Below are 27,516 nucleotides of genomic sequence, written 5' to 3'. Positions count from 1 at the left end.
AGCAGCTGAGCAGGACCGTGGCCCTGGGGTGTAGCCCTAGCAGCTGCCCTCCAGCCAGACGGCTGTGGCTGCTGGCAAGCCGCTGGGCCCGGCAGGTTCTCGGTCTTTCTAACCCCGCGTCTAACCGCTCCGCGCTGCCGGGCAACAGGGGTGCTCCGGACATCTCCCCGAGCGAGCCGAGCGCCGCACCGCGGCCGCCACCAGCGGCTGCACTCTAGACCAAAGCAGGAACAGTTCGTACGGGCACCGACTGCTGCGAGCAACGTCCGAGCCGCCGCGCTAGCGCCGCCGCCCTGCTCCCGGTGTGCGGCGGCGGCACAGGACGCGCCGGGGGGCGGGCGGAGGAGAGCGGCGGCCTCGCGCCCCGGCCCCCGCCCGCCCGGCGCATGCGCGCGGCCGCCGTCGCCATGGCAACGCGCGCGGCCCCTCCGGCCCTGCCTGGCGGCGCCGGTCCCGGGTCGCCGCTCGCCGCCGCCATGAGCCTGCCGGAGGTGGAGCCGCACATCTCCCGCAAGTACGAGATCAAGAGGCGCCTGGGCAAGGGGGTGAGTGCCGGGCAGGGCTGCGGGAGCGCGGGGACAGGGCTCGGGGCTCCGCCGGCGCCGTTGCCAGCCGGGCCTGCGCTGCGGAAGGTGCTGGTGGGTCGGGCGCTTGTGTAGCTGGAGGAAAGGTGATCTTCGGAGCGTTTTGTAGGGTCATGGAATCAGCCAGGCTGGGAGAGAGCTCCAAGCTCAGCCAGCCCAACCTAGCACCCAGCCCTGCCCAACCAACCAGACCATGGCACTAAGTGCCCCAGCCAGGCTTGGCTGCAACACCTCCAGCCACAGCCACTCCACCACCTCCCTGGGCAGCCCATTCCAATGCCAATCACTCTCCCTGCCAACAACTTCCTCCTAACATCCAGCCTAGACCTCCCCTGGCACAGCTTGAGACTGTGTCCCCTTGTTCTGTTGCTGCTTGCCTGGCAGCAGAGCCCAACCCCACCTGGCTACAGCCTCTCTTCAGGGAGCTGCAGGCAGCAATGAGCTCTGTCCTGAGCCTCCTCTGCTGCAGGCTGCACACCCCCAGCTCCCTCAGCCTCTCCTCACAGGGCTGCACTCCAGGCCCCTCCCCAGCCTTGCTGCCCTTCTCTCAATACCTTCCAGCACCTCAACATCTCTCTGCAATGGAGGAGCCCAGAACTGGACACAGCACTCCAGGGGTGTCCTGAGCAGTGCTGAGCACAGGGGCAGAAGAACCTCCCTTGTCCTGCTGCCCACACTGCTCCTGAGCCAGCCCAGGATGCCATTGGCTCTGCTGCCCACCTGGGCACTGCTGCCTCCTGTTCAGCTCCTCTCTGCCAGCACCCTGAGGTCCCTCTCTGCCTGGCTGCTCTCCAGCCTGTTGTTACACCTGATAAGAAAGAACACCCAAGCAAACCATAAACTGCAGCCCGATAGCTTTCTGTGAGTCCCTGTGGTTGCTGCACAGGTATCTTTCAGAGGAAGGGGAGTGTGTGAAGCTGGAAATACCTTGGAATTCCTCCTTGGTTTTTTGTCTTTGTGATTTATTGGAGGACTGCCACACAAAGGTCCTCTATAACACTCTTTTGGTTCTCCCTTTCTGAATGTACACTAACGTTTTCCTTGTGGCTGTATTTCACTCTAAGTTTGACCTGAGGCTTGCTGCCACCTGGTTAGCAGTTCCACCTTTCCACTCTAACTAAATGTGATCTATCTCATCTCTTTACACACTGTGCTCTTCAAGCAGAGTCACAGAAACATTCAGGTTGGAAAACACACCCAGGGACATCAACTCCAACCAAGAACTCTTCAAAGATGACCCTAAACCATATCCCCAAGCACCGCATTCAAACAACCTTAGAACACACTCAGGATGGGTGACTCCAACACCTCCCTGGGGAGCCCATTCCAGTCCCTGACCACTCTTCCTGTGAAAACATTTTTCCTAATGTCCACTCTAAACATACCCAGTGGCAGCTTGAGGCCATTCCCTCTTATTCTGCCACTGATTACCTGTGAGAAGAGACCAGCAGCAGACTCTCCAGAGCCTCCCCTCAGGTAATTGTAGAGGGCAATGAGGTCTTCCCTCAGTGTCATCTTCAAACTAACACAGTCCCAGCTCCTTCAGTTGCTCTTAGCCTGGAGAAGAGAAGGCTTTGAAGAGACCTTGGAGTGGCCTTCCAGTATCTGAAGAGGGCTATAGGAAGGCTGGGGAGGGACTATTGACAAGGTCTGGTAATGACAGGATGAGGAGGAATGGGTTTGAACTGGCAGAGGGGAGACTGAAACTGGATGCTAGGAAGAAGTTCTTTGCATTGAGGGTGGTGAGACACTGGCACAGGTTGCCCAGGGAGGTTCTGGAGCAGGGAATCACCCAATGTGATCAAAGTTCACATTGGGTGATTCTGTGCTCCACAACCTCCTTGGAGGTATTCAGGACCAGATTGGATGAGGCCTTGAGAGACTCGTAGTGGGAGGTGCCCCTGCCTATGCCAGGGGGTTGAAACTACATGATCTTTGAGGTGTCTTCCAACCTAAAGCATTCTGTGATTTGTCAGATTTATTCTCCAGGCCCTTCCCCAGCTTTGTTGCCCTCCTCTGCGCTGGGTCCTGCGCCTCAACATCTCTCTTGTATTGAGGTTCCCAAAACTGGACACAACTGGATGAGGCACAACTGGATGAGGCTCTTAGTGTCATGGGCTGCCCAGGGAGGTGGTGGAGACCCCATCCCTGGAGGTGTCCAAGACAAAACTGGCTGGGGCACTTAGCGCCATGGCCTGGTTGGCTGGACAGGGCTGAGTGCTAGGTTGGGCTGGCTGAGCTTGGAGGTCTCTTCCAGCGTGGTTGATTCTATTCTATTCCGTTCCTATTCAACACAAAGTATGTTCTGCCTCGCCAGGTGTGGGCAGTGCTGCAGCTGCAGAGCACTCTGCTCATCTGTGCTCTCTTCTCCCTAGGCTTACGGCATTGTGTGGAAAGCAATCGATCGCAGGACGGGAGAGGTAGTTGCTGTTAAAAAGATTTTTGATGCCTTCAGGAACAGAACAGATGCTCAGGTGAGAGGTTATTGTACTAACACGTCCTGAACAGCCGTGCTGGAAGTCCACAGTCACTTCCAGGACTTAAGCCTCGGGAAGAGGTCAGTTATTTGACAGTCATGCAGGCAGCACCATCTAGAGCTACATTAGGGTAACAAGGAGCAGCAGACGCCATGCTTTGTTTGTGGTGGAGTTGGATGTCCCTGAGGAAATGGTCTTCCCAGACGTGCACCGCGTGTTTGTCCCTGATCTTGTGCCGTCTGAGCACAGAGAGCACCCCTGTGGCTCTGTCGAGCAGCTGGCTTTTTCCCAGCCTCTCTGCCACATCAGTTTCCTCTGCTTCAGAGGTCATAGTGGATGTGAGCCTCTCTCACTGTGAGTCCCTGCTCTGGTGAGGTGATAATAAACTTTTCTTTCTTTTATTTCTAGAGAACATTTCGAGAGATTATGTTCCTGCAGGTAATGTCCATTTTCTCCCCCTCATCTCTGGTGTTTAGTTCTCTCTGATGCTGCTCACATCTTCTCTTCCCAGTCTCTTTCAAAAGGCAGTGAGCAGTGGTAACAGCTTGATTCATTCCTTCTCTGCACCCTCTTGGCAAGCAGCCTCCTTTCCATGAGTGGGCAAAAGCAGCTGCAGGAAAGGGACAGGTGGTCTTACATTTCCTTGGGGCATGCCCTGTTCTTTCACTGCTGTTAGCAGTGTCTCCAGGCTGGAATCACCTTTCTGACTTGCACTTTCTGGCACTTCCTACATCTTTGTGGACAGAAAATGTTTTTTATTGCAATTCAAATGCCCTGCTCTGGAGGTGGGGCTGGGGTGTGGAAGAGGTTTGCATGCCAACATATTTTCCCTCCATCACGTGGGAAGCAACTTGGCCACTCGAAACAATCAAAGTAAAAACAAAAGGGAAGTTCTGTGTGGAACTGCTTCAGGCTGCTCTTGTTTTGACACAGTTGAGCAGGCGCTAGGCCTGATTACCTTAGCAGCAGCAGTGGCATTAAGATTGCCTGTCCATTGCTCCATTCTCCAGGGAGAAACAGTAATGTTTCTGGATAGTGATAATGTTCTGTAATTTTTAGGGACACAAGCAGGGCAGGGCTCAAAAGAGGAGGTATTTCCTAAGCCTGTCAAGGCTGAGTAGGGAGATTATTTTTTAAACATCTTGATTGTTCTTTCAGCCTGAAGCTGCAGACTTAGAGCTAAGAATATGAGAGAAGCATTGCTTAGAAGTGAGTTGCTTGTGTTATATTATCTCTCCTGGGGTAGGTGGGTGGAGGAGTAGAGAGAGGAATAAGGAAAGAAAAGGTCTTTAGGGGGGATGGAGGTTCATGTTCTATCAAGCCTTCATTTTCATGACTTCTGGTCAACAGGCTGAGAGATGTGCTTTCCTGGTAGTTGATAGCTCTTTCTTGAGGTTCAGGCTCAAAAAGGGGAAGATGGAAGGAATATCCTTTCACTGGTGACTGAATGTTTGTCCTCATCTGCTCCTCTCTGCAAATTCCTGCTTGCTCACGGTGACTGCTTGGGTTAATCTGTCTGCATCTTCTCTTCTGAGAGGCTTTGCTGTAGACTGTGAGCATTTTGATGCTTCTCCTCTGGCTGGGTTGTAGCTTGCTAGGCCATTATGCAGCTGGGAGGTTTTGTTTGATGTTCAATGTGCCTGTGGGTCTGTTTGGTGCACTTTGGCCACATTTCAGAGTGTGTTTTTTGGCTTACTTTTAGTGAGAGCATTGTTCTTCAAGCAATGATGAGTAGGGCTCACTCTGAGCTGGGGTTGGGTTTGCTTTCTTTTTTCAAGGCAGGAGGTTTTTAAAATTACATTTTAGTATAGACTGAAACTTTTCCTTATCTTTCCATGATCAGTTCCAGGGCAAGACAGAGTGAGGCACTGGAGTTTGCTTTCAGTATGGTGGTAGAATCACAGAATTCTCAGGACTGGAAGAGACCTCGAGGATCATCCAGATCCACCTGCCCTGCTGTGGGCAGGGACACCTCACATTAGATCAGGTTGCTCGGAGCCGCATCCAGCCTGGCCTTAAAAACATCCAGGGATGAGGCCTCCACCCACACCTTGAGTGCTGTGTCCAGTCCTGGGCCCTTCAATTCAAGAGAGATGCTGAGGTGCTGGAAGGTGTCCAGAGAAGGGCAGCAAGGCTGAGGAGGGGCCCAGGTGAGGAGAGGCTGAGGGAGCTGGGGGTGTGCAGCCTGCAGCAGAGGAGGCTCAGGGCAGAGCTCATTGCTGTCTACAACTACCTGAAGGGAGGCTGTAGCCAGGCAGGGTTGGGCTCTGCTGCCAGGCAGGCAGCAACAGAACAAGGGGACACAGTCTCAAGCTGTGCCAGGACAGATCCTGGCTGGATGTTAGGAGGAAGTTTTTGTCAGAGAGAGTGATTGGCATTGGAATGGGCTGCCCAGGGAGGTGGTGGAGTGGCTGTGGCTGGAGGTGTTGAAGCCAATCCTGGCTGGGGCACTTAGTGCCATGGTCTGGTTGGTTGGGCAGGGCTGGGTGCTAGGTTGGGCTGGCTGAGCTTGGAGCTCTCTTCCAACCTGCTTGGTTCTATGATTCTATGACCACCTTCTTGGGTAACCTGTGTCAATATCTCACCACCCTCATGGTGAAGAACTTCTTCCTGACATCCAGTCTGAATCTGCCCACTTCTAGTTTTGCTCTGTGATGAATGTTCTTAACCAGTAACACTCAGCTGCTGAAGTAAGTTACATTGATTTCAGGTGAGGCATGTTACTGCTTGTTCTTAGCCTGAAGCACCAAGTGAAACAGGTGACTGTCCTCTCCTGACTCACAAGCCACACACTTCATCCTGACAGTCTGCTCTCTTCTCATTGCAGCACTTTGGTGAGCATCCAAATATCATCAGGCTGCTTGACGTCATCCGTGCCGAGAACGACAAGGACATCTACCTCGTCTTTGAGTCCATGGGTGAGACTTGCCCCTGCAACCAGCCATCGAAGAGCAGCCTCTCTTAGCTCTTTGCTCCCTGCTTTGCCGGTAGTGTGTTGCTGATTTCCATGAATATTCATGTGAGCAGACACAGGAGCAGGAGTAGTGCAGGCTTATGTAAATACATCAGCTGTGGTTTGACAGGAGTGGCAGTGAAACTTAAAAGGGGATAGCAATTACATGAGAACTGCTGGCTGAGATGAAGGAAAGAATGGCAGTCTGCAGTAGATCAGAAGGTCTGCAGTAGATCAGAAGGTCTGCAATAGATCAGAAGGTCTGCAGAGACAGAAGAATTGCACATAGAATGGGTTAGGTTGAAAGGGACCTCAAAGCTCAGCCATTTCCAACCCCCTGCCATAGACAGGGACACCTCCCACTAGAACAGGTTGCTCAAGGCCTCATCCAACCTGGCCTTGAACACCTCCAGGGAGGTTGTGGAGCACAGAATCACCCATTCATCTTTGATCACATTGGGTGATTTTGTGCTCCACAACCTCCCTGAGCAACCTGTGCCCTCACCACCCTCACTCTAAAGAACCCTTTCCTAACATCTCCTTTCTTCCAGTTTAAACCTATTCCTCCTAATTCTATCATTACCAGACCTTGTCAATAGTCCCTCCCCAGCCTTCCTGTAGCCTCCTTCAGATACTGGAAGGCCACTCCAAGGTCTCCTCGAAGCCTTCTCCTCTCCATGGAAGAGGCTGTGCAGTCCTGCTGGAACAGAAGTGGGCAGTGCTAGAATGGTGACTGGTAACAGACACTTGCAACAGAGATTGCAGCACTCTTAGTAGTGACAGTGTTGACTTCTGCTGAGGGTGCACTTGAAAGATGTCAGTTTGGGCAGTAGTCTGTTGTGGCCTTGCTCTGTTCAGCACTTGGCAGTCCTTGCCTGATGTAAATACTGCTGTAACCCATTGCAGAGACAGATTTGCATGCCGTGATTAAGAAGGGGAATTTGCTGAAAGATATCCACAAGTCTTACATTCTCTACCAACTTCTGAAGGCAACTAAATTCATCCACTCAGGAAATGTTATTCACAGAGATCAGAAGGTATTTTTCACTCACAGTTTTTCCCCTTTGCTCACCATTTTCTGTTAAATGCTAACTGGAAAAGTATGAAAGGAATGAGATGAGCGGAAGAACTTGGATAATAATCTACTGCCACCCAGGACTAAAAAGCTTATTGATTTTCTGTCCTTCCATTCAGCCTTCCAACATCTTGCTGGATGCAGACTGCTTTGTTAAGCTTTGTGACTTTGGGCTGGCTCGTTCCTTAAGCCAACTGCACGAGGACCAAGGCAACCCAGCTCTGACGGAGTATGTGGCCACGCGCTGGTACCGAGCCCCTGAGATCCTGCTTGCCTCTCAGAGGTAACTCCTGAACCTGAGTCTGGGGGGGTGGTCTCTGGAGAGTCCTCATCACTGGGAGAATTTCCAGTCTAGAAGCCTTCCCTCTCTTGCTTTCAGATGTCACCAGGCACAGCATCATATCAGCTGTCACTGTTTTCTCAATGTGTGTTCAAACTTGCATTGGTCTGATTTAAGCTTCCCAGAGACTCAAATATGGAATCATAGAATCCAAATCATAGAACCAAGCAGGCTGGAAGAGAGCTCCAAGCTCAGCCAGCCCAACCTAGCACCCAGCCCTGCCCAACCAACCAGACCATGGCACTAAGTGCCCCAGCCAGGCTTGGCTTCAACACCTCCAGGGATGGGGTCTCCACCACCTCCCTGGGCAGCCCATTCCAATGCCAATCACTCTCTCTGGCAACAACTTCCTCCTAACATCCAGCCTAGACCTGCCCTGGCACAACTTGAGGCTGTGTCCCCTTGTTCTGTTGCTGGCTGCCTGGCAGCAGAGCCCAACCCCACCTGGCTACAGCCTCCCTGCAGGCAGCTGCAGGCAGAGCTCTGCCCTGAGCCTCCTCTTCTGCAGGCTGCACACCCCCAGCTCCCTCAGCCTCTCCTCACAGGGCTGTGCTCCAGGCCCCTCCCCAGCCTTGCTGCCCTTCTCCAAACACCTTCCAGCCCTTCTCCAAACACCTCAACATCTCTCTGCAATGGAGGAGCCCAGAACTGGACACAGCACTCAAGGGGTGGCCTGAGTAGTGCTGAGGTCAGGTTCAGGTGATCCCCAGAGAGGAGTCAGGAGGACCTGAGGCAGGTTCAGACCACCCCCAGGAGGGTTAACCCTGTACAAAACTTCAGCTCTGCCACAGAAAAATCTCTCATTTGTACATTCCCTTCCTGGCTTCTTCCATTGTCTGTTTACCTACATTATCATCTTCCTGCTTCTCACCCTTTCTCTGACCATACCTGCCCTTTTTTTCTCTCCTTAAATCTGTATCTTGACAAAACTTGGTTGAGTAGCTTTGTCCTCTTTCGATTTTAAGAAGAGGTTTTTAGTTAGGCCTTCAGAAAATATTCCACCATCAGGTGCTAAATAAGCTGCTCTGATAGGCAGGCTTGGTCCTTTTTTTTTTTAACTTAACAGGGCTCCAGAACTGGATGTAGTTATGAGAGGGATATTTATGTGCTGGGAGGTGTCCGGAGCAGAGCCATGAGGATGAGCAGAGGGCTGGAGCTGCTCTGCTGTGAGGAGAGACTGAGGGAGTTGGGACTGTTCAGTCTGGAGAGGAGAAGGCTCCCAGGTGACCTTCTTGTGGCCTTGCAGTATGTTAAAGGGCCTACAAGAAAGCTGGGGAGGGACTCTTTAGGCTGTCAGGTAGTGATAGGACTGGGGGGAATGGAGCAAAGCTGGAAATGGGGAGATTCAGAGTGGATGTTAGGAAGAAATTGTTCAGCATGAGGGTGGTGAGAGCCTGGAATGGGTTGCCCAGGGAGGTGGTGGAAGCCTCATCCCTGGAGGTGTTTAAGGCCAGGCTGGATGAGGCTCTGGGCAGCCTGCTCCAGTGTGAGGTGTCCCTGCCCATGGCAGGGGGGTTGGAACTGGATGCTCCTTGTGGTCCCTTCCAACTCTGACTGATTCAGTGATTCTATAGGAGATCTTATTGTTCAGCAAAGAAAAGAAGTACAGGTTGGGTTCCTCTCCCAAAAGTGACCTGTGGCTGTTTTGCAGACTGTCATTATGCCTTTGTTTGGCATTTACTTTGCAGCAGCACTGGTAACTGCTCTCTAGCTACATTATACCCTGCCCAAGTCAGTTGTTCTCCAAACAGCAACCTCTGATCTTCACTGCTGATGACGTGAAAAGTAAACACTGCCTTGTCCTGGCATCACCTCTGCTGCATTTCCTGGCATGGCTTCCCAGACCAGGCTGTTAGTGGGATAAGTCTCCTCTGTGCTTTGTGCTTGCCAGAGTCGTGGTTCCTGAATCTCACTCACTTGGAGTTAAAACCTGTGAGTGTTCATACCCAAGGAGTCACCAGGCTTGTTTTTCTGGCACAACAGGCTAAAGGTGAGGATGTGAATACCAGGAACAGCCCAAGGTTTGCTTGCCTCAGTCAAAACCTTGTTCTGTTCCTATGTGTAGGTACACTAAAGGCGTAGACATGTGGAGCATTGGCTGTATCCTGGGGGAGCTGCTGCTTGGGAAGCCTCTTTTCCCTGGAACATCAACAGTTAATCAAATCGAGCAGATCTTCAGAGTCATTCCTGCCCCATCCCCAGAAGGTAGGATTCTCTTGGGTGTTTAGACTCACAGAATAGTTTAGGTTGGAAGGGACCTCAAAGATCATGCAGTTCCAACCCCCTGCCGCAGGCAGGGACACCTCCCACTAGAACTGGTCACTCAAGGCCTCATCCAGCCTGGCCTTGAACACCTCCAGGGAAGTTGTGGAGCACAGAATCACCCAATGGGATCAGAGGTCCCAGGGAAGTTGTGGAGCACAGAATCACCCAATGTGATCAGAGGTCCCAGGGAAGTTGTGGAGCACAGAATCACCCAATGTGATCGGAGGTCCCAGGGAAGTTGTGGAGCACAGAATCACCCATGAGCTGTGTCTTTTCCTTCCTGCAGATCTCGTGGCTGTGCAGTCAGACTACAAGGCTTTGATCATGAACCATGTCAGTTCCAGGTAAGCTTTGCATGCCCCTGGGAAGTCAGAGATCTGCTGGGTGATGCCACAAAGCTCTCCTGGAGTTCACCTGCCAGTGGTCATGAGAGGAAACCATTTCTGCTCTCTGCAGATTCACCTACCCCTGGGAAGGCACCCAGCAGCAAAACAAGGGGACACAGTCTCAAGCTGTGCCAGGGGAGGTCTAGGCTGGATGTTAGGAGGAAGTTGTTGGCAGAGAGAGTGATTGGCATTGGAGTGGGCTGCCCAGGGAGGTGGTGGAGTGGCTGTGGCTGGAGGTGTTGAAGCCAAGCCTGGCTGGGGCACTTAGTGCCATGGTCTGGTTGATTGGCCAGGGCTGGGTGCTAGGTTGGGCTGGATCAAGCAGTCTCTTCCAACCTGCTTGATTCTATGAGTCTATGAAGGGATAGAGAGTTAAAGATGACAAGACATAATCTGAGGATAACAAAGCAGAGGGAGGCTGGGCCTGCATTCCCAGCTCTTCTCACCTGTCCTTTCTCAAAAGCACAGCACTTTCCTAACCCTGAGTCACTTGGGTGTCTGATGTCATTGGTTCACACATGGAAAGCCTGAATCTCTTCACCTGCTTTCAGCAGCTCTCACTGTGATTCTTTTTACACTCATAGAATCATAGAATGGTTTGGGTTGGAAAGGACCTCAAAGCTCAGCCAATTCCAACCCCCTGCCATAGGCAGGGACACCTCCCACTAGATCAGGTTGCTCAAGGCCTCATCCAAACCTGGCCTTGAGCACCTCCAGGAAGGTTGTGGAGCACAGAATCACCCAACTGAAGATCACATTGGGTGTTTCTGTGCTCCACAACCTCCCTGGGCATCCTGTGCCAGTGTCTCACCAACTCCCTCATCTTGTGTCTGTCACAGCTCTTATGGATACTACCAGATCACCCTGTGTTTATTACACATCTAGGTAGTGCACTTCATGCTGTGATGCTGTCTTGTGGCCACAGCAAAAGACTCCCTGCCTTGTATCTGAGATGGCTCCAGTGGGCACTCCTCCCTGTGGGCCTGCTGACTGTGTGGTGTGAGTTCTTGAGGTGTTCACTCCTGGGGTCAGGTCTGGGTTAGGGTGGCTCAGGCCACAAGCTGCTCACATGAACAGCCCCTGTGCTTTCATGCTGAGTGGACTTCAGCTGGCATCCTGGAGCATGAGTGCCCTTCACCCATGGATGCCAGCTGTCCAGAGGCTCTGTTACTCCCTCTGATACTGCCTGCTGTAACCAACTCCACTGGAAGATCAGGCTTGCAGGTTAGGCATCTCTTGCAGGCTCCTTGTGTTAGCAGTGAGGCATTCAAACCAAGAGGCAAAAGATCTTCCTGTCCCCCAGGCCTGTATCTCAGAGTGCTCCAGGATTGTGAGAATGTGAGTGAGCTCTGGCCAGGGTTATGAGAGTGTGAGTGAGCTCTGGAGTCAGCTGCCACTTGGATGTGAGTGCCAGAGCTGCACTTCATGCCCTCACTGTGAATTGGACGCTGGGAGCTTGTGTTGTTGTTTCCTGACTTGTAGGCAGCGAGTAACGTTTGAGGAGCTTTTGCCACCCTCTACTCCATTGCCTGCCTTGGATCTCCTGAAGAAGCTTTTAGTCTTTAACCCTGAGAAACGACTCACAGCAGAGCAGGCTCTGCAGCACCCCTATGTGAGAAGGTGAGAGCAATGCCAGTGTGCACCTTCCCCTCCTGTTTTCTGGGTGCTATGGGTCTGCTCTTGGCGTCAGTTTTCCTTACATGCAGAATCATAGAATGGTTTAGGTTGGAAGGGACCTCAAAGTTCAGCCAGTTCCAACCCCCTGCCATAGGCAGGGACACCTCCCACTAGATCAGGGTGTTCAAGGCCTCATCCAGCCTGGCCTTGAACACCTCCAGGGAGGTTGTGGAGCACAGAATCACCCAATGGCATCAAAGATCACATTGGGAGATTCTGTGCTCCACAACCTCCCTGGGCAACCTGTGCCAGTGTCTCACCACCCTCACTCTAAAGAACCCTTTCTTAACACCTACTTTGAATCTCTCCTCTGCCAGTTCAAACCCATTCCTTCTCATCCTGTCATCACCAGACCTTGTCAGTAGTCCCTCCCCAGCCTTCCTGTAGCTCCCTTCAGATACTGGAAGGCCACTCCAAGGTCTCCTCCAAGCCTTCTCTTCAAAAAAAACAAGGACAAAGCTAATTCTTCATTTTCTCTAACCCCCTTCACACAGCCATTAATCACTGGTGGTGGTTTTAATCTCAGTGAATTCATTATGTCTTGCCTCCCTAGGTTTCACTGTCCTGCCAGGGAGCCCTCTCTGGATTCTGATGTGGTTCTTCCTTTAGGTGATGCTGTCCAGCTGTCCGTGGCAGAATACCGAAACAAACTGTATGAGGTACTCCCTCCTGCTGTGTTTTCCAAAGCCCTGATCCTCCAGGCAAGCTGCAGGTCTGGCACACACTTAGTCAGTGTTGGCATTTTCTTCTGTTTGAGTTCCCCTGGGCTTCCTACATGTGCCTACAGTTACATCTTGCAGCTTCTTGTCAACTGGCTCCACACTGGCATAGGTTTTGAGAGGACTTGAAACAAAAGCATGGTGTCTAAGAAGGACTGTGTTGGAGGAAAGCAGATTGGATCCAACAGTCCAAGGGAGGTCAGGCTGCTGCCACTCCCTGTCCCTGTGTCCAGCCAGCAGCAAGGCTGTGCTCTCAGTAGCCACATGGAGCTCCAGCAGAGTACTAACAGCCTGCAGCCTGCTCCCTTCTCTGGCTGAGCAGGATGGCAGCCCACTGCTGAGAACATCTATACACCTGGATCAGGAGATGAGTTCTTTTTTCATCAGAACAGATAGCTCACTGTTCTCTGAACACCCAGAAGACTGAACTCATTGCAGACCATCTTAAAACTTGCTTCTTTCTCTCTTTCTTTCTCTCCTCTTTTGCTCTTTTTCTATCTCTATCTCACTCTCTCTCCCCCTTTCTCTCTTTCTCTCTCTTTCTCTCTCTCTCTCTTTCTCTCTTTCTCTTTCTCTCTCTCTCTCTCTCTTTCCCTCTCTCTCTTTCCCTCCCTCTCTTTCCCCTTCCCTCCCTCTCTTTCCCCCTCTTTCCCTCCCTCTCTTTCCCTCTCTCTCTTTCTCTCTCTCTCTTTCTCTCTCTCTCTTTCTCTCTCTCTCTTTCTCTCTCTCTCTTTCTCTCTCTCTCTTTCTCTCTCTCTCTTTCTCTCTCTCTCTTTCTCTCTCTCTCTCTCTTTCTCCCTTTTTCTCTCTCTCCCTCCCTCCCCATGAACTTCTCTGACTCTCCAGTGGCAGGCTTACAGTCTTTCCCAAGCCTGACACCCATTTATTTAGTGGTTATATTGAACTTGCCTGTTTAATGCTTTTTCTTGATGCTTCACTCTTTTCATTCTCATGTTTTTAATGATCATTTCTATCTTCTTCCCAGTCCTAAATTAAATGTTAAACTGTCATTGTTACCTATCCTGTGAAATGAATTGCAGTTGTTTGTAAGTCTTTCTCTTTGTTCCTGTGTTTAGTTCCTCTGCTCTGTTGTGTAGCTGTGTTAGGTCTAATCAACTTCTCCTTTCTCTAGATGATCCTAGAGAGGAAATTAAATGGACACCCAAAGGAGCAGGTGCAGAGAGAAAATGCTCAGCTAAGTCAGCCTGAATCCAGGCCACTTCTCCCAGATGCCAGTTCTGTGACTTTGCCTGCCAGGAAAGGCCAGAGGCAAGCAACATCTCCTTCTCCAAAAGCTTCCTCTGTGCATGCTGGAGCTACAGCCAGCGTCCAGCCACAAGCACCCAGCCAGGGCGAAGGGTTAGCAAGGGCTCCGTGTCAGAGAGCACAGCTCAGTGTGATGTACAACCCCATCACACACACTGCTGTTCCAGGTAGGTACAGCCCTCCTGCCGTGCCATAATCCACCAGGAGGCATTGCTCTGGAGAAGGAACAAGGTTGAGTGAGGAAAGAGGGGGAACTGAGATGGCAAAAGGAGAGGAGGGGAGAGTGGGAGGAAATGACAGAACACTGCTGAATGAATTTTGAGCATTAACATTCTCCCTTTCCTCCCTCAGTCTTTATGTTCCTGTCTGCATTCTCTTTGCTTCTCTACTGCTGTCACCTTTTCCCATGCACTTTGGCACTGGTTTTGTTTGCTGCAGCATTCTAATTGCATCCAGAGTCATTCAGCTCTCTGAGGGATGAATTGAGGTGGCAGGAGCTGACAGATTTTATGTCAGGGTTTTCTCATCATTTTCCTGCATTCTCTCCTGCAGGTAATGCAAATTCTGGTGCCGTGAGCAGGAGCTGTTCTGCACCACCTTCTCAACAGGCCAGAGCTGCTGGTGACTGGAAACTGGGGAGACCAAGCACATGGGCAAATGCTCAGCTGCCTCCTACAAGACTGCAGAAACCTCACAATGTGAGTAGCAATCCTAAAAAAAAGACCAAAATGGTAGACACAAACTACCTGATACAGATACAAACTGCCTGTTAGAGACACAGACTACCTGATACAGATACAAACTGCCTGATAGAGACACAGACTACCTGATACAGATACAAACTGCCTGTTAGAGACACAGGCTACCTGATGCAAACTGTCTGATGCAGACACAGACTGTGATACACAGACTATCTGAGACACAATGGCATCCTGGCCTGGATCAGCAAGTGTGGCCAGCAGGATATGGGAGGTTATTCTTGCCTAGTGCTCAGCACTGCTCAGGCCATACCTTGAGTGCTGTGTCCAGTTGTGGCTTCCCTTTCCCACACAGAATCCAAGAGTGACTCAGTTTCCCAGCAGAGAGGTTCGTCCCCTTCCAAAGCCCAGTAAGAAGATGTTCCAGATCACTGCAAACGTTGGAGCTGCTGGAGATCCAAAAGCATCAATGGGCAGCTACTCCCAGGCCTATGGCACCATCTGTAAATCTGCTCTGCAGAGTCTGCCAATGCCCAAGTCCTCCCAGCAACAGGAGCAGTGAAGGTGGAGGTGAGGTACAGTCTGTCCCAGCAGCCCCCTAACCGTGTGCGAGAGCGAGGCACAGCAGGCACTGGAGGGTGCTGGTCCTCGTGTGGGACAATGCTCTGCTTTCCTCTGGATGGCCCAGGAAAGAGAAGCTGAGCCCTTTGCCTTCAGCCCTCCCAGACATGGGCACAGCACTGCTTTCCCCCACACTGAGCAATGGCCACTGCCAGGCCACATTCCTCGTGTGATTTATTGCAAACCCCCACAGACTGGCAGTGTTCTGATAGCTGGATGCAGGCAGTGCTTAAACTCTTCAGAGTCTGTCTGAACTTCAAGAAGTTCAACAAGTCAAGGTGTCAATCCAGCCTGGGGATGAAGGGATGGAGAGCATCCCTGTGGAGAAGGATTGGGAGTTAGTGGTGAGTGGAAACTGGCCCTGAGCCAACAGTTCTGCAGCCCAGAAGCCAGTGTGAAGTCTCCTGAGCTACATGCAAAGAAGCATGCTCAGTAGGTCAGGGAAGGTTATTCTGCCCCTCTGCTTGGCTCTTGTGACACCCCACCTGGAGCACTGCAACCAGCTCTGAGCTCCCCAGAACAAGAAAGTCATGGCCTAGTTAGAGAAAGCTCAGAGGAGAGCCCAGGAAATGGTGGAAGGGATGGAACACCTCTCATGAAGACAGGCTGAGAGAGTTTGGGTTGCCCTGGCTGGAGGAGAGAAGGCTCTGGGGTGCTGCTTAAAGGGGGCTTTTAAGAAGGATGACTTCTAATGGAGGCCTGCAGTGCCAGAATAAGGAGCAGTGGACATAAAGTGGCAGAGGGTGGCTCATAAGGAACACATTTACAATGAAGGTGCTGATACTCTGGAACAGGTTGCCCAGAGAAGCTGTGGATGCCCTTTCCCTGGAAGGCAAGACTGGATGGGGCTCTGAGCAGCCTGCTCTAGTGGGAAGTGTCCCTGCCTATGGCATAGGGCTGCACTCCGTCATCCCTGAAGTCCCTTCCAGCCCATTCTCTGCTTCTTTAGCAGTTGCCTAAATGCAGATTGGCTTCTTTTTCCCAGCAGAACAGGTAGCTAACTGTCCTCTGAAGGCCCAGGAGGCTGAGCTCTTCAGAGATCATCTGAAAGCCCCTTCTTTTTCCCCCTTCTTTACTAATTCGTGTGACTCCTCTGGGGTAGATGAACACCATCAGTGGTGCCTTACTTTCATTAAAATCCAGTAGCAAAGCATTTTCAATACAGTTGGGACCTGCTACAATATTTAATAGCTTACCTGCCATGTAACATTGTGAATGTTGTAATACTAAACACTTCACATTGCACTATGGAAAAACCTTTGGGTTTCAATCAGTGTTTGCTGCATGTGAAAGGCAGAGAAAACCACCACAGGAGGATCTTGTTCAATGAATAATATGGTAATTATTATTATTATTGTTTTGCTTTTAGAAAGCAATGGTCCCAGAGATACCAATGGTGAAACATCAGGAAGTTGTTATCAGGCAACAGTGGCACTACAGCAACCTTTAAATCTACGTTCCTGCTGTAACTCTGAGTTTTGGTACTTTCTCCTTGTTAACTTGAAGTTCTTCTAACAAGTCTGTCCCTGAAATGCTACTTCACCTGTTCTAGAAGGTTGAGCCTGCAGATACAGAGGAGATTCAGGCACTCCAGTCCAGCAGGTGAGTACTGCTGCTGTGGGCAGAAGATCCATTTGATCTTTTGGTGCCTGGACACCAGGGGCTACTTCAGGAAAACATTCACCTCTGTACCAAGTGTGGGCTCTTCACAGCCTGGCAAGACCAGGGAGCAGGGATTGCAGCTGCCAGGAAGTCCTGGGGTTTTATGGTACATGCATACAACAGGCATTTGCCACATGTCTCAGGCCCAGGTGACACAGGAGTGGCAGCACAGCGCTCTGTGCGGCGGCCTGGCTCTCCTGAGTCCAGCCTGCCACTCCTCAGGCACAGAAAACCTGGGGGGTGACTTCACTCACAAGCCTGGCACCTGACAACATAACCTGGCATCTACCATCCCCTGTGGACCTTTTGTCAGCCTGAGTGAGGGGCAATGGGCTGTAACACCAAGCTGTGACTCTGGCTTGGGTTATGACCAAGGGAACGGGTTACTGAGCAGGACTTACACCTGCAACACCTGGTGAGTAGCACACAGCAAAGAGGTGAGCTGGCCTGGGTCTGGTCAGCACCAAGCTGAGCAAGGGAAAAGCCTAAAGAGCTAAACAAATACAGCAACGTTCTAAACCAGCCACATAACCTATGGCTAAAGAGCTAATGACATTCCTGACTTGACTGCTGTGGAGTAATGCTGCAGCAGGGAGGCTTGGGAAAGGCTGAGGAGGTAGGGAATGAAGCAAGAATTACACAACACAGGGCCAGCAATATCCAACAGGGTGTGTGTCTATATAGCTTATCTTCCTCTCCAGAGCAGAGTGATTTGGGTCTGTATCACCTGGCAGAGTAGCACTGCAGCTCACTGGGGGCTCACCACTGTCTGGCCCTGCTTCAGGAAGAGCAGACAACAGAAGCACATAGACAGCTTTTGTGACAGGTTCTGGGCTGTCTGGAGTGCTGCAGGGCCCTGTACATTTATACCGTGTGGATAACCCCGAGAAATCCATTTCAGCTTCTCCTGCAAGTTTTGGCCACTTACTCCCCTTTTTCTTCCCTCTCAAGCTTATCTCTAGGTTTACCTCCTCGTGTTAAAGCAATTCCTCTTGATTCTGGCAGATTTTTAGCACCATCTGCATTAATGTGGAAACCAGCTTCATTTTGTCTGGGGTTATCTTTCAGATCAGTCAATCTCTCCACACATTTATTTCTCAGAGTTTTCAACAAACAGTAAAGAGTCATTGCTGCAGATCTGTAATTTACATAATTGCTGTGGGAGCTGGCATCCTAAGGCAGGGGAGCTTTTAAAGGCCCTGCTGAAGTCACCCTCGGGAGCCAACACAGCCCCTGGCCTCTGTCTGCCAGGTACATCCTGAGCTGGGCTGCTGAGGCTGCAGCCAGGGTAACCAATGGGCACTCAGGATCCCAAGCTAATGGGAACAGGCAGCTCAGGAGCTCAGTCCCAGGTGAAAGCATCCTTCCCTGTCATCTCTTTACACTATGGCACAGAGATCTGGAAAAAGGAGTCCTGCTGGATGCCAAGCAGAGGCAGCCTGAGCTGAGTGACACAGCCAAACAGCCAAGTAACTGAGCAGCAGCCACAAAGCCTTCCTGAGAGCCTCTGTCTCTGCCTCCTGTCCTGCAAGCCACTGACAGCCCAGAGTGAACCTGCAGGCTAACATGGACAGTTGTAAAGCTTGGTACCAAACTCCTACAAACAAACAACAAGAGAGCAGAACTGCTAGGCTTAGAAAATGCTAAATATGAAAGCTGAGCAGAGGATGCTAGACAAGACCATAACCATAGGCAAGAGCAAAAAGTTCTTTACAATGCTTTTTTTTTTCTCCTGTAAACCTTCAGAAGGTGCCTCCTGTACTGAATTCTTAGGTGTGAAGGGATGAGAACCATACCTGAGAAAGAACTGGGGTTTAAACCTCTCTCATTTAATGCTCATGCACATCTGTCTCTGTGCTTTGCTTTCCCAGACTGACCCCAAGTATTGAATTTTCTTACCCTCTGAAAGTGGAACTGTTTGGTCTGCTGCAAATATTCCCTGAGCACAGCATAAAGAATCTCTGACTTTATTTCTTTGGTTTGTCTGGGGTTTTTTTAAGCATCTTGGCCGTTTAGTAATTTTATTTGGAACTCAAATTTGTGTGTAAGGTTGCCTGATACCAGATGACTTTGTCTCATGGTATCCACAGGAGTCTAATGCTGAGCACATTCCCCTCACTAACCACAAGGAGCATTGCCTGCGGTGCCAGAGCCACCACAGACAAGTGGCTGCCTCGCTGCCCTTGGCCAGTCAGCGATTCCGTTGAACTCCAGAGTACTGCTAGGATCATTTTTTGGTCTTGAAGGTCCCCAGGATTTTGGGCATGAATTTTCCCATCTTCTTGTCTTTGGCATCTGTGTCGTACTCTTCTTCGCTCGGACTTGTGTGTTCATCCTTCTTGCAGAAGACCTCAAACCTGCTATAGACTTTCTTCTCCTTCCGCATGTTCTCCATCTTTTTCAGCAGGGTGTCTCTGTCCTCCGAGGGCTGCCGCTGCAGGCTTCGTTTCTGGCTCCCAAAGCTCTCTGACCTGTGGATGTTACAGCTCTTCTCCTTCTCCCCTTTCCTTTCCAAGCTCGTCGTTGACCTAGAAAGGTCAGGGTTACTGGTGGATGGCAGCTGCTTGGCCAGTTCAGCCCTGTTCTTCTGACTGTTGGCAGAGATCTGTTCCAGAATTACCTTGGTGTCATCTCGGAGGTTGCTGCTGTAGAGGATGTTGGCTGTGGAGGAAGGGAACCTGCCCTGTGCCGGCTGGCTGCTCTTGGCAGGCGCTGCTGCCGCAAACTTAGAGGGCTTCTCTTCTTCCAGCGTTTCCTGACTGTCCCCTGTGGAAGGTCGTTTGAGAGCCACCACCTGCTTGTCAGATTTTCCACTCTCAGAAGTGGATTCCTCCTCCAGTTTCTTCTCCCCCTTCGGGTTCAGAAGCTGCTTCAGCCGGAGCGACCCTTTCCGTAGGAACTCCATCGGGTTCTGCTCTTGCTTCGAGCAGTCCTCCTCGGATCTGTTGAGGGAGCTGTCAGAGCCAGGGCTCCTGAACAGGCCTTCCAGAACCGATGTGGGACTCGGCCTGAGCTGTGGTCTCTTCGGTTCTGTATTGCCTGACTTTTGGCTGTCATCTTTGAACGTCACTCTTTCCTTTTTGTCTGGAAGAGTCAATTTCTGAGTGTCTCCTACAAATATGAGGCTCTCCTTCTCTGGAAGAGCAGGTTTACTGTCTATGGGGTAAAAGCGAGACGTTAACTTGTCCACCTTGGTACCCAGCTGTGCTAGGGGATCTTTACTGAAGGCGTCAGCAAGCTGGGGAGGCGATGAGGCCATTCCAAAGGCTCTGTCAGCCTCTCCATGCATTTTGTAAGTACTGCAGGACTCTTTGGAGTCCAGCACCCTGCTCTCAAGGATCTTGTACTGCACAGATTTGGTGCATTTCTTCTCTGCGCTCTGCGTCTCTTCCTGTAGGTAGCTGGCGACAGCTTTGGTGTGAGTGACTGTAGCTCGCTCTGTGTCTTTGCCCACAGCTTTGTACTTCTCTAGAAGCTCTGCCACTTTGGATGAGGCAGCTGTCTTGATGGTTTCATTGTCCTTTGTCACCTCGCTAGACATTTGTTCTTTTTGCATCATCTGAACCTTTTCTATCGTGGTGTTAGGCTGATCTAACTTGGCAGCACTGAAGATCAGAGAGGACCTGAGTCTTGAGCTCCTCTGTATCAAAGGATTGATTCTGGACCTGAAGGTATCTTGTTTCATCAGAGGAGCTTCTTCACCTACTCGATCCGGATCTGCAAATTCTTTGGCACCGTCGAGCCCCAGTGACTTGCTGTTAAAAGCCATGGGAGATTTGAACGCTGGCAGGAGGTCAGTGGGGTGCTTCGTGTGGGTATCCCCAAGACTATCATTATATGCCTCCGATTCCATAGGCATGGGAAGGCCTTCTTCTGGCTCAGACTGGTAGGCACTAAGGTAGGAAGAGATCCTCCAGTTGCGTAAACCTGTTCTGTTCTCCTGGGTGTTTTTGTCTTCGTCTTGGTCCTCATCTTTGTCTTGCAAGAAGAGGCGTTGTTCCAGGCTTTGCTTCTGTGTGGGAGAAGTCTGGCAGATAAACTTCTGTCCTATGTTCTGCCTTCTTAACATCATTCCCATGGGCCCGTTGCCCGCGGGGTTGAGCTGGTCGGAGCCGTGTCTGACCTCGCGGGAAGAATTGGACGGCACGTAATCCAGCCTCAGGGGGAAGCCCTCCTGTGCAAAGCCCGACTCCAGCTCAGGGTATCTCGGCCCCTCCCCGTAGTCTTCCAGTTCATTGAACCCTGGCCTGCCACCTCGGATCCTCTCAAAGAGTCCCTGAGGCCTGCCAGGGAGGTGGGGGTGTTCAAACTGGTACTGGTAGAACTGATCCTTCTGAAAGTGGCTGGCCTGGATTTTAAACTCGTCCATGTTGTTCATGAACATCTGCCTAGCATACTGCTTGGAGGAAGCAAAGTTTTCAAACGTCCCTTCTGCAAAACTGTGTCTCTTAAAGGCATCCAGCTCCAGCTGCTTGGAACGGAGGAAGCCCCTGACAGGGTCCATCTGGGAATTCTCCATCTCCACCTTTTTGTACATCCGCATGGCCGAGCCCTCCACGGTGTGCCGCAGCATGTCGTCCCGACGGAAGTTGGACAGGAAGTACCTGTCCGGGTCCATGCGGTCCATGAAGGAGGGGAAGAGGCTCTCATCCCTCTGGAACGACATCAGGGGGGCTTTCTTCGGGAAGAAAGGCAGATTATTGCCAAAAGGGGCCATGGCAAAGGCGTTCTCCGCCTTGGCCAAGAGGTTGGCTGGAGGGACGAGAGGCTCCGACTGCGCAAAGAGGATGCGGAACTCCTCGTCAAAGCTGGCCACCAGCTCCCCCTGGAAGATGTGCGCAATGCTGCGGTGGATCTTCTCGAAGGACCACATAAAGCTGCAAGGAGAAGCACAGTGGTGACAGTGTGTGAGCATCAAGCACCTTGACTGCACCACCCTGCAGCAAAACAATTGCCCACGTGGCAGAGCCCCATTCCTGGAGATCAGAGAGTCACAGAATCAGCCAGGTTGGAAGAGAGCTCCAAGCTCACCCAGCCCAACCTAGCACCCAGCCCTGGCCAAGCAACCAGACCATGGCACTAAGTGCCTCATCCAAGTTTTGTCTTGGACACCTCCAGACATGGTGACTCCACCACCTCCCTGGGCAGCCCACTCCAATGCCAATCACTCTCTCTGCCAACAACTTCCTCCTAACATCCAACCTAGACCTGCCCTGGCACAGCTTGAGACTGTGTCCCCTTGTTCTGTTGCTGGGTGCCTGGCAGCAGAGCCCAACCCCACCTGGCCACAGCCTCCCTTCAGGCAGCTGCAGACAGCAATGAGCTCTGCCCTGAGCCTCCTCTGCTGCAGGCTGCACACCCCCAGCTTCCTCAGCCTCTGCTCACAGGGCTGTGCTCCAGGCCCCTCCCCAGCCTTGCTGCCCTTCTCTGGACACCTTTCAACATCTCTCTTGAATTGAGGGTCCCAGAACTGGACACAGCACTCAAGGTGTGTCCTGAGCAGTGCTGAGCACAGGGGCAGAAGAACCTCCCTTGTCCTGCTGCCCACACTGCTCCTGAGCCAGCCCAGGATGCCACTGGCTCTCCTGCCCGTCTGGGCACATTGCTGCCTCATCTTCAGCTACTATCTACCAACACTCCCAAGATACTCAAGGTGAGGGTTGAGAGAGCTCTGGGCGACCTGGTCTAGTGGAGGATGTCCCTGCTGGAGGTCTCTTCCAACCCAAGCCAATCTGTGATGAGAAAGCTTACAGCTCAGACAGCCATTGCACCCTTATGTTCCCAGCCTCTCAGGCATGATCTTTGGGCTCACAGCTTCGTGGAGGCTTTCACAAGGCAATACATGAAACCAGCCAGTGCTCACAGCAGCAGGAAAGCAAGCTGCTGGAAGTCCTTCTGTGAAGTAGATGTTCCTGCGATTGCTCTGGGCTACAACTGTTGTAACTAAAATGTTGCACCCATCTTTAAAGAGAGCAGAAGGATCAGCCTGGGAAGTGCAGCAAGCCCAGCTTTGCAGCCAGCAGGCCAAGGGAACACTATTCCCCTTTAGTTGGTGCTTGTGACACTGCAAAACCTGGAATACTGAGTCTGGATTTCACCAGATCACAGAATGGTTGATGTCAGAAGGGAGCTCCAGAGGTATCTGGCCCAGCCATTCTGTGATCCTCTGCCAGAAGGAGGAAGATGCTCAGCATGATGGTGTTTGTCTTCCCAGGTCATGCTCTGCTTTCCGGGAAGCAGCCAGATCCCTGCCTGCTGACGGGAAGCAGTGAATGGACTCGTATCTTGCCCTGCTGGCATGTGTGGGTTTGCTTTAGCTGTCCAACTGACTTCAGCTCACCCACGACTGGTCTCACATTTAGGCTTCCAGCCCCTATCTTGCCTGGAGTAGCAGGGTCCATCTGTGTGGGGTTAGCTGCCTGCTGGGGTTAACCCAGACCACCTCAGAATGACTCTGCTATTTTTACAGACTGGCTACACTGCTGATGAGAAGGAAGCTGCCCTGCGGTGCCTGGGCTCCAGGGCTCATTTCACTGCTGCATCTGAGGTGCTTCTGCACAAAACCGCTACTCAGTGTCCCTCAGGGGCCTGAGCCACTGACGTTCCTTTGGAAGCACTGGAGCACTGCTTTCCCATCTGCCAGCCTCCTCACCCAAACGAGGACGCGTTCTCACCTGTAGTTGCCACTCAGCACCACCATGCAGTCCACCAAGAGGAATTTCTCTTTCACGTGGCCTTTGAAGGACATCCCTGTGCGGCAGTAGTAGGTTGGGCCAGAAACTGTCCTCACTCTTAGGAACTGCAAACCAGAGAAGGCACTGACTCAGTTGGAAGCTCTCACTGCCCTCTACTTGCCCCTCCTTCTTCCCCTTGCTAACTTCCACTCTGCCACCACTTCTGTGCTTCAGCTCTAGCATTCTGTCTGTGTACACAATGGGTAGATAAACGTGCTCCTGAGTGTGTCCTCAGCCCTCAGCTGCTGTGCTAGCTCTCCTAGCTTTCTCCACAAGCATCTCTCACGTGGCCCTGGCCTATTTTTCCCCTTCTGACTGTCAGAACAGCCCTCAGAGTCCCCCTCAAGATGCCCTCAGGGGGCAGGGCAGGTCTTTGAACTGCTCACCTCCACATAGTTCAGGTTGACTCTGCATTTAGCAGCTGTATCCAGGAAGAGCTGAGAGTTCATTTCATCCAGCAGGATGTACACAGGCACTCTGCGAGCAGCAGCGTCCAGCACCTCGAACAGCAGATCCACGTCAGTGAAAATGTCCATCACGATGGCTACCACCTAGGAAAAGAACACAAGAGACACATCACCAGCTCTGCCTGCTTCTGCCCCCAGCACCTCACCTTCCAAAGCTGGCCTCTCTCCATTTCAACCTTTTAAACTGGAACCTTCCCATCTAGAGGTTCCTTAGGACTGGAAACAGAAAGGCAGCCTAAGGTGCTTATTCTGTAGGCGAGGGTGAGAGGAGAGAGAGAAGCTTTACTGCTGCTGAGCATCCCCTTACTCATTAAGCTGATGACAGCAGCTGATTTTTTGGTCATGTAACCTACACTGGAGCTGCTTGGCCACTACCTGCTCACCCCTTCCAACACACCCATGCCATTTTTAGATAAACTCTTGACTTGTGTTCAGTCAACCACTACATAGTTCCATCTATGTGTTGATCATGTGGCCGGGAGCTTCAAAGCTCTACCTCCCTGTTCTCCTGTTCTTATTTTATCAGTTAGTAGAAATACCTGATGGAAGGGGCATAAGGAAGATGGAGACAGACTTCTCAGTGGTACCCAGTGATAGGACAAAACAGAAATTGAAATACAGGAAGTCATAGCTAAACTGCAGAAGAGAAGGATGAGAAGAGATCTGATCAATGTTTACAGGTGGCTGCAGGGCGGGCGTCAAGAAGGGGCCAGGTTCTTTTCAGTGGTGTCCTGTGATGAGAGGCAATGGACACAATCTGGAACCCAGGAAGCTCCACCTCCACATGAGGAGAAACTTCTTTGCTGTGAGGGTGCACAGAGAAGCTGTGGAGTCTTCTTCTCTGGAGACTTGCAAGAGTCATCCGGCTGTGTTCCTGTGTGCCTGCCCTGGGTGGTCCTGCCTTGGCAGGGGACTTGGACTGCATGAGCTCCAGAGGTCACTCCCATCCCCTGGCACTCTTTAAGAAAAGCCTCCTTTACTGTAAGGGAGAAAAAACACTGGCATAGGTCACCCAGAAAGGCTGTGGGGTCTGCAGCCCTGAAGGTACTCAAGGACATGTCCTAGGTAACCCTCTCTAATCAGCTCTGCTTTGAGCAGGGATCTGGACTAGATGCTCTCCAGAGGTCCCTTTCAACCTCAGCTCTTCTGTGATCTGTGAACTCTTGGTATTTTAGCATGGCCTAGAACACTCTTCCGCAAGGCCAGAGAGCAGAGGCTAATTTGGATACAGTTTCAAGAATGATCCTTCCCCTCTGTGGGGGCAAAGGTAAGGGGGTTAGCTGACTCCTGATGCCCCCTGATTCATCTTTCACATGCATACAATTTTATCTCTGCTCCACTTGGGTCTTTCACTGTCTCACCTGCTGAGCCGCTCGGATCATTCTGCGAGCCTCCTCCTTGATGCTGGGGTTGTCCGGGGGTGGTGGCTGCACCAGAGTTGTCACCTCTGTTCCCCTGAACCCAAAGACCATTGGCCAGCCCAGGTCAAGCTCCGGGACAGCGAGGTCTGAGTTCATGGGCCAGTAAGTCCCAGAGGATCCATCCATGTCATTGTCACCTGCGGTATCGGTGCTGCCTTCCTGATTGGCATACTGGGGCTTCTGGAGGTTCTGTATGATGTGATCCACCTCCGAGTTGCAAAGGAAATCAGGAGCTGCTTCCTCTGCCAGGAAGCGCTGGTAGCTCTCTTTGCCCTCCTCAGTGAGCACGTCCAGAGCCAGGCGGTAATACTCCTTGTAGTGGGGGGGCAGGTAGTTGGGGTCAAGGGGATTGTCCCCCTGCGAGGAGCTTTGCGATCGGCGAGCCATGAGGGGAGGGAGAGCTGCAAAGAGAAGAACCAAGGGTGAGAGCAGCTCCACTGCTTCAACAGAGTCTGGGCAAAACAAGGAGCACATCGGGGCAGCAGGGTGCTGAGCGAGGGTGATGCACCTAACAATGCACCCTTTTGTCTTCTAGGCTGCCCACTGCTAAGCTTAACTTCATCTCGTTTAGAAGCTACACTTTCTTTTTTCCCCTCTGAAGAGCAATCTCCTACTGCAAAGAACTCCAACGCACTGCTTATGATCCTGACCCTCAATTAATGTTGATGCTTGGACATTCTTTCCCTGGAGTTCCAAGACTGAGGTGTCAACAGAGGCTTCCTCACAATCAGAAACAGCTTGGCTGTCCTTGGCCACTCACACAAAGTTAAAACAGGAAAAAATATGTTCTTAATATAAAGATAGTAGCTAAGTCTAGCAGGTCCCTGTGCAAAGTCTTCTAACAGACAGTCCTCTAAACTTACTCAGTGTCTGAATTGTCTACAGATTCTCTTCCCACTCCAATTCTCATTCTGTCTCCTCTCTATAGCAGTCCACTCCATACGCCCATGTGGGTGTATTCAAGACACCTGCTCCTATTTTAGGCACTATTTTAGCAGTGCCTTTTAGCAAAACACTCCCAGAGCTCCTTTGTTCTTGGATAGATCAACAAGATATCCAGCTGTAACCCGGGGAGGGGGAGGTGAACAGCAAACTGCTCATACCACCAACTGGCTCCCAACAGTGCTGGTGCCAGCTAACCACAGAGACAGGAACAAAGCAGCAGAAGAACCTTATGGTACTCACTGGACCACTGAAATGGCAGAGGGAGGAGAATGTGGATAAAGTGGCAAAGCAACTTCACTATTTCATTGCTGAATGTTATTTTTTCAATACTGTTATAAATCAAGAAGGAGAAGACAGACTCCTAAGTGTCAGCTCACGCTATTAGGTAAGGAATAGACAACAAGCTACAGGTTCAGAGGGAACTCACAACCCTGAGTGTGTTGTGAATACGGAGGTCTCATCCGCAAAAAGGCTACTACAAATCTGCACTGGGACTCTTTAGTCCAGAGGAGGTTACCTCCCGAGCGGCCAGGGCCAGCTGCCTTCTCTGGCACAAGAACTCAGAAAGGCACAAAGTGAAACTAGCAGGCGGTGGGAAGCACTTTTTCTCCATCCACCTTCCTCCTCCGCACAACTCCCTCCCGCAGGACGGTGTAGGGTGGCCAGAGAAAGAGCGTGTGAACGGGACAGGCACGTCGTGCTCCGAGCGAACACCACCGGCCCCGGCGTGTGGCCTCTCGGAGAGGTAGGTCAGGAAACAAGGCGGGGAAAGCTTATCAGATAGGGCGAGTGTCACCGTCCGAGGAGTCCCTCTTGTGCCCTAGGGTTAGTGGTAGTCAACCTATTCATGAACCATAGCAGCAAGCATGTTGGAAGAGCCCTCCGAGATAATCCAGAGCAAGGGCAATGGTCCCAGCGAGGCAGTAGAGGCTACGCCGGCGCACACTGACCCTCGGGGCTTTCTCTCAGCGCCCAGGCGCGGACAGAGCCAACCCGCAGCCGAGGGACGCCCGCGGGGCGCGCAGCCGGGCCCGGAAGGGGCTCCGCCGTGCGGGGGGCGCTCGGCAGGCGCCGCTGTTGGGAGGCTTCTTCGGTAAGAGGGCGAGCAGCCGGGGCCGGTGCGCTGCGGGCAGCAAGCAGCCTCCCCAGAGGGGCTGCGGCGCCGTCTGCGCCGTGCCCCCGGTGCGGGCCCCGGCGGGAGAAGGCGCCGGTGCCGGCTGCCCCGG

General features: G+C 51.9%; 2 protein-coding genes across 13 annotated transcripts in view; one reads left to right on the top strand and one right to left on the bottom strand.

The window, feature by feature from the left end:
- The first annotated feature begins 416 nt into the window (after window positions 1-416).
- On the top strand, window positions 417-26,646 carry MAPK15 (mitogen-activated protein kinase 15). Of its 10 annotated transcripts, XR_010304758.1 has the most exons (16): window positions 417-545; window positions 2,960-3,058; window positions 3,470-3,499; window positions 5,889-5,979; window positions 6,921-7,051; window positions 7,209-7,372; window positions 9,495-9,634; window positions 9,981-10,038; window positions 11,563-11,700; window positions 12,311-12,416; window positions 13,609-13,909; window positions 14,295-14,440; window positions 14,796-15,010; window positions 16,431-16,663; window positions 25,100-25,191; window positions 25,881-26,646. XR_010304758.1 is itself a non-coding variant. In XM_064154043.1 (14 exons), the coding sequence occupies exons 1-13, from the start codon at window positions 477-479 to the stop codon at window positions 15,000-15,002; spliced, it is 1,680 nt and encodes a 559-aa protein (XP_064010113.1). In that variant the 5' UTR covers window positions 417-476; the 3' UTR covers window positions 15,003-15,010; window positions 16,431-18,693. The 10 variants fall into 10 exon arrangements, 1 of the variants encoding a protein (XP_064010113.1); XR_010304756.1 differs by lacking the exon at window positions 25,100-25,191; XR_010304760.1 differs by lacking the exons at window positions 25,100-25,191; window positions 25,881-26,646 and adding an exon at window positions 21,178-24,369.
- FAM83H (family with sequence similarity 83 member H) overlaps window positions 18,714-27,516 on the bottom strand; it is a 21,575-nt gene continuing 12,772 nt past the window's right edge. For 2 of the 3 annotated variants that reach the window (XM_064154040.1, XM_064154041.1), the window contains exons 2-5: window positions 25,286-25,746; window positions 23,844-24,008; window positions 23,398-23,522; window positions 18,714-21,600 (exon numbers count right to left, since the gene is read on the bottom strand). In XM_064154040.1, coding sequence (XP_064010110.1) covers window positions 18,951-21,600; window positions 23,398-23,522; window positions 23,844-24,008; window positions 25,286-25,732 — 3,387 coding nt within the window. In that variant the 5' untranslated portion in view covers window positions 25,733-25,746 and the 3' untranslated portion in view covers window positions 18,714-18,950. Of the gene's footprint in view, window positions 21,601-23,397; window positions 23,523-23,843; window positions 24,009-25,285; window positions 25,747-26,907 lie in introns of all 3 variants that reach the window. The other variant, XM_064154042.1, reaches the window with a different exon arrangement.

Source organism: Pogoniulus pusillus, chromosome 14 (genome assembly GCF_015220805.1).
Source record: "Pogoniulus pusillus isolate bPogPus1 chromosome 14, bPogPus1.pri, whole genome shotgun sequence".
Taxonomy (NCBI): domain Eukaryota; kingdom Metazoa; phylum Chordata; class Aves; order Piciformes; family Lybiidae; genus Pogoniulus; species Pogoniulus pusillus.
The sequence above is the reverse complement of the archived record's forward strand: the minus strand, read 5'-3'. Positions and strand labels throughout refer to the sequence as shown.

What these genes read in the sequence shown, in the direction of transcription:
- MAPK15 (XM_064154043.1), top strand. Translation starts at nt 477, where the DNA reads ATGAGCCTGCCGGAGGTGGAGCCGCACATCTCCCGCAAGTACGAGATC. An exon ending in GGAACAGAACAGATGCTCAG is followed by an intron (nt 3,059 to 3,469) that starts GTGAGAGGTTAT and finishes TTTTATTTCTAG; the next exon opens with AGAACATTTCGAGAGATTAT. An exon ending in ACCGAAACAAACTGTATGAG is followed by an intron (nt 12,417 to 13,608) that starts GTACTCCCTCCT and finishes TCCTTTCTCTAG; the next exon opens with ATGATCCTAGAGAGGAAATT.